General features: G+C 48.1%; 1 protein-coding gene across 1 annotated transcript in view; it reads left to right on the forward strand.

Moving 5' to 3' along the window:
• The first annotated feature begins 2,312 nt into the window (after window positions 1-2,312).
• Window positions 2,313-12,194, forward strand: part of LRIG2 (leucine rich repeats and immunoglobulin like domains 2) — a 98,327-nt gene continuing 88,445 nt past the window's right edge. Inside the window, exon 1 of the mRNA XM_069761754.1 lies at window positions 2,313-2,649. Within this exon, the coding sequence (XP_069617855.1) occupies window positions 2,474-2,649 (176 nt within the window). The 5' untranslated portion in view covers window positions 2,313-2,473. The remainder of the gene's footprint in view (window positions 2,650-12,194) is intronic.

Raw genomic sequence — 12,194 nt, forward strand, 5'->3', positions numbered from 1 at the left:
GGCTCAGTACACTGCAAGCCTAATAACTATCTGGTCAGTATGTTCAAATATTTAGTGCAGTGTTGCCCACCCTTGGTATAGGAGAATGGGCTTGGGTTGTATGTTTACCATATGTTCAGCATTTGGTCAGTATTTTACCTCAGTATCTGTAAGCCAAAACCAGGAGAGGAACAATCAGAGGAAAAGTATAATAGAAACATATGCACCACTTCTGCATTTATCACTCACTCCTGGTTTTGGCTTCCAAACCCTGAGGTAAAATGCTGACAAAATACTCAATGTGCGAACATGGCCTCACATGTCGAACTTAATCCTCAATGAACTATCTATGGCGGTATTGAGTTTGTTTTACACTTGACCTTTTTCAGTACATTGTGAGGTCGGGTAGTAGGCATCTATATACATAATTGTCTAAGGCAGGGGTGTCAAACTGCATTCCTCGAGGGCGGCAAACCATGCGTGTTTTCAAGATTTCCTTAGCTTTGCACAAGGTGCTGTAATCATTATGTGTGTAGGTGATTAAATTATCACCTGTGTAGTACAAGGAAATCCTGAAAACATGACCTGTTTGCAGCCCTTGAGGATTGCAGTTTGACCCCCGTCTACGGGTCACTTCCGTCTGTTTGTCTGTCCTTCTGTCACGGTTATTCATTCGCTGATTGGTCTCGGCAGCTGCCTGTCATGGCTGCCGCGACCAATCAGCGACGGGCACAGTCCGATTAGTCCCTCCCCTACTCCCCTGCACTCACTGCCCGGCGCCCGCTCCATAATCCCCTCCACTCACCGCTCACACAGGGTTAATGGCAGCGGTAACGTTACTGCTGCTATTAACCCTGTGTGTCCCCAACTATTTACTATTGATGCTGCCTATGCAGCATCAATAGTAAAAATATGTCATGTTAAAAATAATTAAAAAAAAACCTGCTATACTCACCCTCCGCCGCCTTTCTCGCTCCTCGCCACGCTCCTGGGATCGCTCCATTGCAAGCGGCAGCTTCAGGTCCCAGGGCTGGTGTGCGACAAGGACCAGCCGTGGCCCTGGCACCTGGCACCGGAAGCTGCCGCTTGCAATGGAGCGATCCCGGGAGCGTGGCGAGGAGCGAGAAAGGCGGCGGATGGAGAGTATAGCAGGACTTCAACGGGCTATAGGTGAGTATATGTTCATTTTTTTTTTAAGTCTCTATACTACGTGCCTCTGTGCTGGGCAATATACTACGTGACTGGGCAATGATCTACTACGTGGCTGTGCAATATACTACGTGGCTGGGCAATATACTATGTGGCTGGGCAATATACTACGTCGCTGTGCAATATACTACATAACTGGGCAATATACTATGTGACTGGGCAATATACTACGTGACTGGGCAATGATCTACTACGTGACTGGGCAATATACTACGTGGCTGTGCAATATACTACGTGGCTGTGCAATATACTACGTGGCTGGGCAATATACTACGTGGCTGGGCAATATACTATGTGGCTGGGCAATATACTACGTGGCTGGGCAATATACTATGTGGCTGGGCAATATACTACGTCGCTGTGCAATATACTACATAACTGGGCAATATACTATGTGACTGGGCAATATACTACGTGACTGGGCAATGATCTACTACGTGACTGGGCAATATACTACGTGGCTGTGCAATATACTACGTGGCTGTGCAATATACTACGTGGCTGGGCAATATACTACGTGGCTGGGCAATATACTACGTGGCTGTGCAATATACTACGTGGCTGGGCAATATACTACGTGGCTGGGCAATATACTATGTGGCTGGGCAATATACTACGTCGCTGTGCAATATACTACATAACTGGGCAATATACTATGTGACTGGGCAATGATCTACTACGTGGCTGGGCAATATACTACGTGGCTGTGCAATATACTACGTGGCTGTGCAATATACTACGTGGCTGGGCAATATACTACGTGGCTGGGCAATATACTACGTGGCTGGGCAATATACTACATAACTGGGCAATATACTACGTGCACATGCATATTCTAGAATACCCAATGTGTTAGAATCGGGCCACCATCTAGTTCAGTATATAATACGTCACGTTAAACAGAAAAAAAAGTTATGTCTCATTAAAAAGGAAAGAAAAGAGAGAAGAAACTAGAACTGACCCAGGAGGGAAGGGGTCAATGACGCTAAACACACGGGCTGACGCACTGCGGGCGCCTTTGCCAGGCTGAGGCTACAAACAGCTCACAGCCAGACCTTTGCCCTTCCCAAAGATGGCGCACGAGTTTCCGCTAACGTCCGTGACGTAATCCCGCAACGCACGGTGTGACGGAAGGGTCTCGTCTGTGGAGCTGCAGGCGGTACAACTGGTAGACTGGGCGAACTGGTGATCACTGGGCCGCAGCGGACCGGACACAGTTCCCGCTTGTTGTCTGCACTGACCGCGCTGCTGTGAGGCTCCGGCCCGGGAGCCGGAAGGAGAGAATATGTCGGATCCTCTCTGGCTCGTCTCTGGGATTCTCCTGCTACTGACGGCGGTGGCTGCGGCCTCGGACGCTTCATGCCCGGCGCCTTGTGTGTGCGACGGGAGGATGCTGGACTGCAGCAGGAGAAGACTGGGCAGACTGCCCGCAGCGCCGCTGCCCGAGGGCATCACCAGCCTGTGAGTAGTGAGGGTGGTGTACGTCCAAAGTGTACGGGGCAGCTCGGCCCGGGCCAGTAATGCTGTGTATACAGGGGTGTATAAAGGTCTGCCGGGGATACAGATATGTGTGTGTGTATATAAAGGTCTGTCGGGGATACAGACATGTGTGTGTGTGTGTATAAGGGTCTGCCGGGGATACAGATATGTGTGTGTATAAGGGTCTGCCGGGGATACAGATATGTGTATGTATATATAGGTCTGCCGGGGATACAGATGTGTGTGTATAAAGGTCTGCCAGGGATACAGATATGTGTGTGTGTGTATAAAGGTCTGCCGGGGATACAGATATGTGTGTATAAAGGTCTGCCGGGTATACAGATATATGTGTGTGTGTATAAAGGTCTGCCGGGGATACAGATGTGTGTGTATAAAGGTCTGCCGGGGATACAGATATGTGTGTATAAAGGTCTGCCGGGTATACAGATATATGTGTGTGTATAAAGGTCTGTCGGGGATACAGATATGTGTGTGTGTATAAAGGTCTGTCGGGGATACAGATATGTGTATGTATATATAGGTCTGCCGGGGATACAGATATGTGTATGTATATATAGGTCTGCCGGGGATACAGATATGTGTGTATAAAGGTCTGCCGGGTATACAGATATGTGTGTATAAAGGTCTGCTGGGGATACAGATATGTGTGTATAAAGGTCTGCCGGGGATACAGATATGTGTGTATAAAGGTCTGTCGGGGATACAGATATGTGTATGTATATATAGGTCTGCCGGGGATACAGATATGTGTGTATAAAGGTCTGCCGGGTATACAGATATGTGTGTGTGTATAAAGGTCTGCCGGGGATACAGATATGTGTGTGTATATATAGGTCTGCCGGGGATACAGATATGTGTGTATAAAGGTCTGCCGGGTATACAGATATATATGTGTGTGTGTATAAAGGTCTGTCGGGGATACAGATATGTATGTGTGTATAAAGGTCTGCCGGGGATGCAGATGTGTGTGTGTATAAAGGTCTGCCGGGGATACAGATGTGTGTGTGTGTGTGTATAAGGGTCTGCCGGGGACACAGATATGTGTGTATAAAGGTCTGCCGGGGATACAGATATATGTGTGTGTGTATAAAGGTCTGCCGGGGATACAGATATGTATGTGTATAAAGGTCTGCCGGGGATACAGATATGTGTGTGTGTATAAGGGTCTGCTGGGGATACAGATATGTGTGTGTGTGTGTATATAGGTCTTCCGGGTATACAGATATGTGTGTGTATAAAGGTCTGCCAGGGATACAGATATGTGTGTGTGTGTATAAAGGTCTGCCGGGGATACAGATGTGTGTGTGTATAAAGGTCTGCCGGGTATACAGATATATGTGTGTGTGTATAAAGGTCTGCCGGGGATACAGATGTGTGTGTATAAAGGTCTGCCGGGGATACAGATGTGTGTGTATAAAGGTCTGCCGGGTATACAGATATGTGTGTGTATAAAGGTCTGCCGGGTATACAGATATGTGTGTGTATAAAGGTCTGCCGGGGATACGGATATGTGTGTATAAAGGTCTGCCGGGGATACAGATATGTGTGTATAAAGGTCTGCCGGGTATACAGATATATGTGTGTGTGTATAAAGGTCTGTCGGGGATACAGATATGTGTATGTATATATAGGTCTGTCGGGGATACAGATATGTGTATGTATATATAGGTCTGCCGGGGATACAGATATGTGTGTATAAAGGTCTGCCGGGTATACAGATATGTGTGTGTGTATAAAGGTCTGCCGGGGATACAGATATGTGTGTGTATATATAGGTCTGCCGGGGATACAGATGTGTGTGTATAAAGGTCTGTCGGGGATACAGATATGTATGTGTGTATAAAGGTCTGCCGGGGATGCAGATATGTGTGTGTGTATAAAGGTCTGCCGGGGATACAGATGTGTGTGTGTGTGTGTGTATAAGGGTCTGCCGGGGACACAGATATGTGTGTGTGTGTGTATATAGGTCTGCCGGGGATACAGATATGTGTGTATAAAGGTCTGCCGGGGATACAGATATGTGTGTATAAAGGTCTGCCGGGGATACAGATATATGTGTGTGTGTATAAAGGTCTGCCGGGTATACAGATATGTATGTGTATAAAGGTCTGCCGGGGATACAGATATGTGTGTGTATAAAGGTCTGCCGGGGATACAGATATGTGTGTGTGTATAAGGGTCTGCTGGGGATACAGATATGTGTGTGTGTGTGTATATAGGTCTTCCGGGGATACAGATATGTGTGTGTATAAAGGTCTGCCGGGGATACAGATATGTGTGTGTATATATAGGTCTGTCGGGGATACAGATATGTGTGTGTGTATAAAGGTCTGCCGGGGATACAGATATGTGTGTGTATAAAGGTCTGCCGGGGATACGGATATGTGTGTGTATAAAGGTCTGCCGGGGATACAGATGTGTGTGTGTGTGTATAAAGGTCTGCCGGGGATACAGATGTGTGTGTGTGTGTATAAAGGTCTGCCGGGGATACAGATATGTGTGTGTGTATAAAGGTCTGCCAGGGATACAGATATGTGTGTGTATAAAGGTCTGCCGGGGATACAGATATGTGTGTGTGTGTGTATAAAGGTCTGCCGGGGATACAGATATGTGTGTGTGTATAAAGGTCTGCTGGGGATACAGATATGTGTGTGTATAAAGGTCTGCTGGGGATACAGATATGTGTGTGTGTGTATAAAGGTCTGCCGGGGATACAGATGTGTGTGTGTGTGTGTATAAAGGTCTGTCGGGGATACAGATGTGTGTGTGTGTATATAGGTCTGCTGGGTATACAGATATGTGTGCGCGTATAAAGGTCTGCCGGGGATGCAGATATGTGTGTGTATAAAGGTCTGCTGGGGATACAGATGTGTGTGTGTGTGTGTATGTATAAAGGTCTGCCGGGGATACAGATATGTGTGTGTGTGTGTATAAAGGTGTGCCGGGGATACAGATATGTGTGTGTATATAAAGGTCTGCCGGGGATACAGATATGTGTGTGTATAAAGGTCTGCCGGGGATACAGATATGTGTGTGTGTGTGTATAAAGGTCTGTCGGGGATACAGATATGTGTGTGTGTATATAGGTCTGCCGGGTATACAGATATGTGTGCGTGTATAAAGGTCTGCCGGGGATACAGATATGTGTGTGTATAAAGGTCTGCCGGGGATACAGATATGTGTGTGTGTGTATATAGGTCTGCCGGGGATACAGATATGTGTGTGTGTGTATAAAGGTCTGCCGGGGATACAGATATGTGTGTGTATAAAGGTCTGTCGGGGATACAGATATGTGTGTGTGTATATAGGTCTGCCGGGTATACAGATATGTGTGCGTGTATAAAGGTCTGCCGGGGATGCAGATATGTGTGTGTATAAAGGTCTGCCGGGGATACAGATGTGTTTGTTTGTATAAAGGTCTGCCGGGGATACAGATTTGTGTGTGTATATATAGGTCTGTGGTGTGTACAGGTGTGTGTGTGTATATAGGTCTGTCGTGTGCACAGGTGTGTGCGCGTGTATACACTTTGTGCAGAATTATTAGGCAAGTTGTGTTTTAGAGTATTATTTTTATTATTGATCAACAACTATGTTTTCAATCAACCCAAAAGACTCATAAATATTAACCTCTTAGTGACAGAGCCAATTTGGTACTTAATGACCGAGCCAATTTTTACAATTCTGACCACTGTCCTTTTATGAGGTTATAACTCTGGAACGCTTTAACGGATCCCGCTGATTCTGAGACTGTTTTTTCGTGACATATTGTGCTTCATGTTAGTGGTAACATTTCTTCGATATTACTTGCGAATATTTATGAAAAAAATGGAAATATGGCGAAAAATTTAAAAATTTAGCAATTTATAAACGTATTTTAATGCCCTTAAATCAGAGAGATATGTCACACAAAATAGTTAATAAATAACATTTCTCAGTCGCCCATGACAGCACTACCAGAGAGAGGGGATCCGCCCTTCAGGGACAGGAAACCTACAGGATAAAAGGGCGGTACCTCTCCCCTGCATCAGTTTGGTTTCCTGTCCCTGATGGGGAACCTTCTCGGACGGTACCTGTCATGAACGACCGGAAGACTAACCTGGCGAAGATCCGGAACCGGCCAGTCCGAGTTCTGGCGGCGGGGAGGCCCCTGCCACGGCTGGTCCGGTATCCGAAGCCGCCACGACTTCGACCGAGGGGTCTAGAAGCGTGAGCGGGGGGAAGCGCCGCCGCCACTCCGGATAGGAGTTGGAGCGCTCCAGCACACTGCCGCAGGACGCCAGGATCCAAGATGGCGCCGCACCGGAAGTAGTGGAGAGACTTCCGGTTCGGGGGCAGTGAGGTGAATGGCTACACCAAGATGGCGCTGCCCCGGAACCGGAATCCTTCATTTATTCAGTCGCCATGACAGCACAACGAGAGAGGGGATCCGCCCTTCAGGGACAGGAAACCTCAGACATAAAAAGGGCGGCACCTCACTCCCCCGCCAGTTGGTTTCCTGTCCCTGACAGTGGAACCTCTTCAGGCAGACCTTTTTTGAAGAAGGTTGAAGAAAGAAGTCTTCCCACTCCTGACAGGCCGGATCAGGTAGCGGGGGTCCCCTGCCTCGGCCTAGTCAGGAGGCCGGTAGCACCACACGGCAGGGGGACTGTTAGTGTCGGTGAGAGCAGGAGGAAGCAACCCCAAGGGGTTAGCTTCTAGGTGTCACATTACCTTGTGAGTATACGCCGCCGTGTCTACGTGGCCTCTGGGGTCTGTCCACTCCTGCCTTGGTGGTCCGTCTTGGCCGGAGGACGCTGCCGTCCTCTGTTCGGCGCGTCTGCCCTCGGCGCCGCAGCTGTGACCGGAAGGGGCGTGTCCGGATGACGCAGCGAGCGGCGCCGGGCGGTGGCGCGGCCGCGCATGCGCGGTAGCGTTCTTTCGCCGGCTAATGGCGGCGCCCAGGGGCAGGGGGAGGATACTGGCCGCAGGGAGTTCGGCGCTCAGCGTGGGGCACGGCGTGCAGTGGCCAGAGCCTATCGGTAGTTAATACCGATCGTTGACACCTGGAGGAAGCCCTGCTGACCCCCATCCGGGGGTGGTACCCAGGGGGATGTATTTAAGAGCTGCACAGATGCCCATCCTGGTTCCTGTCCATTTCCTAATGGAGTCACCGGAGGGAACTCCGCAGCTGTGCGGTGAACAGCAGCAGCCTTTGGAGCAGCCACAAACAGGAAAGTCTCAGAGAAGCTCCCAGCGGCGTTCCAGTGGCAGTAGTCGTGCTGGTGGAGCTAAAGCTGCTCAGAGGCCCACCAAATCCTCGGGCCGTAGGAATTCTCCGGCCAAAGAGGACCCCCCGATCACGGTACCGTTTACTTCAAGGATGGGTAAGTGAGCTACGTGAAAGTACACTTTCTGATTGGTGTCCCTCCTTGTATTCCCTCTCTCCTTATTTAGGGGAAAAAATGTGCTTCCAAAGCTAAACATAGGGAGTGTGCCGTTTGTACAGAGCCTCTCCCAGATGGGCATAAAAAGAAGCTGTGCAGATCCTGCATACAGCACTTAATCGAAGAGGAGGCCCCTGACCTGACGTCTACCCTTAGGGACATGGTCAGACAGGAGATCAGGGACTCCTTAAAATCCAGTTCTCATAAGAAACAATCCAAGAAGAGAATACTAGGTTCATCCCCTGTATCAGAGATGGATTCCGATATTGTGAGCTCGGATTCTCATCCATCATCTTCATCTTCAGAGGACGTAGAGTCTAGCCGAACATGTCTATCATTAGATAGGATTAATCATCTGGTGAAAGCTGTCAACAACACCATGGGGATTGAAGAGACTCAGCCAGAATGCTCCATTCAGGACATTATGTTCAGGGGCATAGACCGTAAATCCCGAAGGGTTTTTCCTGTGGTGGAGAAAATCAAGTCTCTGATTATGAAGGAGTGGAAGAAGCCCGAAAGAAAGGGGTCACTTCCGCCAGCATTTAAGAGAAGATACCCGTTCGGGGAAGAAGCTTCAGCTTCTTGGGACAAAGTCCCGAAGTTAGACGCAGCAGTGGCCAAAGCATGCAAAAACTCTTCTCTTCCATTTGAAGATTTAGGTAACTTAAAGGACCCGCTCGATAGAAAGGCTGATGTGTTCCTTAAAGGAGCTTGGGAGACTTCTGCGGGATCCCTGAGACCGGCAGTGGCGGCTACTTGCACAGCTCGGTCCTTGATGGTGTGGCTAGGCCACCTGGAAGATCAACTTAAGGATAAAGTGCCTAGAAGTGAAATCCTATCATCTATGCCCATGATCCAAGATGCTGCAGCCTTCCTTTCGGATGCATCAGCGGATTCGGTCAGGCTGGCCGCAAGATCTTCAGCCTTATCCAACGCAGCCCGCAGAGCACTTTGGATTAAATGTTGGCCAGGTGATTTACAAGCTAGGTCAAGGCTATGCGGCATCCCCTGTGAAGGAGTTCATCTGTTCGGTCCGGTACTTGATGAGCTGCTTGAGAAGGCGGGCGACTCTAAGAAGCGGTTCCCTCTATTAAGAAAACCTTTTTATAGGCGTGACTACAGCAGGGGATGGTCTTATCGCCGCAGATCTGATAGAGAACCAAATAGAGATTCATCCAAATATTACAGCAGCAGCAGAAGAAGAGGTAGGGGGTATATGTTTAACACCCCTCGGGACTCGAAGAAAACTCAATGACTAGCGGTCCAGGTGGGCGGTAGGCTTTTAGCTTTCTACCCAGCCTGGTTGAGGATCACCAACAGTCCATGGATACTCAGTATCATTAAAGAGGGATTAAAGTTCCAGTTTCATCAGATCCCTCAGGACAAATTTAAACTAACTCCTATCCGTTCTTCTCCTGCAGAACAGTTGGCGTTGGAGTCAGAAGTTCGGGATCTCAGACAAAAGGGGGTTCTTATTCGGGTACCCACGGAAGAGCGAGGTAGGGGGTTCTATTCCCCGTTATTCTTGGTAAAGAAGCCAGATGGGTCATACCGTACCATTATTAATCTGAGAGGCTTGAATGAATTCTTGCTAATCCCATCCTTCAAAATGGAATCTGTGAAAACGGCAATAAAGCTTCTTTTTCACAAGTGCTTCATGGTGGTCTTAGATCTAAAAGACGCCTATTACCATGTTCCGATACATGCAGATCACCAGCGTTTTCTCAGGGTGGCGATTTCTCTTGCCGGCACAGTGGAGCACTTCCAATATCAGGCACTCCCCTTTGGTGTTGCAGTCGCACCCCGGGTCTTTACTAAGGTTATGGTAGAGGTTATGGCACACCTTCATGAGCAAAACATACTGATAATTCCTTACTTGGATGACTTACTGATCGTGGGGCATTCAGAGTTACACTGTAAAGAGCAGTTAGAGAAAGTGATGGTAGCACTTCGTAACTTAGGTTGGATTGTCAATCTTAAAAAATCGCGTCTTCAACCCTCCACAGCACAGCAGTTTTTGGGTCTTATTGTAGATTCAGCTCAGCAGGAATGTCGCCTGCCAGACTCAAAAGTTGATGCTATCCACCGGCTGGCCTCTAGAGCAATTAAAAATCCCGTAGTCTCCTTAAGAAGTGCTATGTCTCTTTTGGGGTCACTTACTTCTTGTTTTCCGGCGGTGATGTGGGCACAGTTTCACTCTAGGTCTCTTCAGTGGGATGTTCTACGTAATTTTCGGCGACTAGGCGCCAACCTAGATAAGAAATTCTCTCTATCCGTAGAGGCCACGGTTTCACTAAGGTGGTGGACACATCCCTAATCTGCGTAAAGGGGTACCTTGGACATATCATATATCACGAGTAATAACAACTGATGCTAGTCCCACGGGGTGGGGAGCACATTGGGAAAATAATTACGTTCAGGGTCTATGGTCCCGATCTGAGCAGGACTCGTCTTCCAATCTGAAAGAATTGATGGCGGTGGAACGCGCCTTGGATAGGTTTCTTGTACCTCTACAGGGTAGACATGTTAGAATACTCTCGGACAACCAGGTGACAGTTGCTTATGTGAACCGCCAAGGAGGCACACGGTCTACGTCATTAATGAACGTTACAAATCGTATTTTTCAGATGGCCGAAAATCACCTACTCTCCCTTACGGCCCTTCATATAAAGGGGAAACTAAATACCATGGCCGATTACTTAAGCCGCAACGAGCTCAAACAAGGGGATTGGTCTCTAAAACCGGCTGTCTTCAATCAGATCGTACGGTTGTGGGGATGTCCAGAAATAGATCTGTTTGCCAGTCGAGGAAACAAGAAGCTCCATCAATTCTGTTCCCTAGACCCAAGAGACAACCCGTACGCAATCGACGCTCTTCTGATCTCCTGGAACTTCAGTCTCGCCTATGCGTTTCCCCCTCTGAATCTAATTCCTTTAGTTCTGAGGAAGATTCGGGAAGACAAAGCCCGAGTTATATTAATAGCTCCATTCTGGCCCAGAAGGTCTTGGTTCCCATGGTTAAGAAGCATGTCCATTTCCCAACCATGGATTCTCCCAGAAATTCCAGACCTCCTCTCCCAGGGTCCAGTTTTGCATCCACGAGTAGCCAACTTACATCTGACAGCGTGGAACTTGAGAGGTCACTTCTGAAAAAAAAGGGATTCTCTCAGAACCTTATAAATACGCTGCTTAAGAGTAGGAAAGCCTCCACGACTAGCATTTATGTTAGGATATGGAGGAAGTTCCTATCAAGCTCAGGAGCACAGATCGATCAGAAACCTAATATTGCTCAGATCCTAGAATTTCTACAGAAGGGCCTAGATTTAGGCTTAGCCACCAGCACCCTTAGAGTTCAGGTTTCGGCTCTAGGGGCACTATATAATTCCAACATAGCTAGTAATCACTGGATAACAAGGTTTTTCAAAGCGGTCACCAGATCCAGGCCGGTTATTAAACAGAGAATAGTTCCATGGGACCTAAATCTTGTGCTCTCGGCTCTAACACAAGCTCCGTTCGAGCCCATTGACTCTGTCCCGATCAAGATTCTGTCTGTCAAAACAGCCCTCTTAGTTGCCCTCACATCGGCAAGAAGGGTTAGTGATCTGCATGCATTGTCCAGGCAGCGTCCGTATATGCAAGTTACGGAAGATAGAGTGGTGATGAGGCCTGACCCTCTTTATCTTCCAAAGGTCGCGTCAAAATTTCATAGGTCCCAGGAGGTAATCTTGCCTTCATTTTGTCCTAATCCCTCTAACAATAAAGAACAGAGATTTCATTGTTTGGACGTGCGTAGATGCCTTCTCAGATATATTGCAGTAACAGACGCCTGGAAAAAAGATCATTCCTTATTTTTATCCTACCAGGGAGTTAAGAAGGGGCTTAGGGTATCAAAGAATACGCTAGCCAGATGGATTAGGGAGGCCATATTTCTTGCTTATACCGCAGGTGGCGTGGAAATTCCAGAAGGCATAAAGGCACACTCCACTCGTGCGGTAGCCACATCTTGGGCTGAGAGGGCAGAAGTGTCGATTGAAGACATCTGTAAGGCGGCCACATGGTCTTCTCCATCCACCTTTCTTAGACA

This window comes from Ranitomeya imitator, chromosome 3, assembly GCF_032444005.1.
Source record: "Ranitomeya imitator isolate aRanImi1 chromosome 3, aRanImi1.pri, whole genome shotgun sequence".
Classification (NCBI taxonomy): domain Eukaryota; kingdom Metazoa; phylum Chordata; class Amphibia; order Anura; family Dendrobatidae; genus Ranitomeya; species Ranitomeya imitator.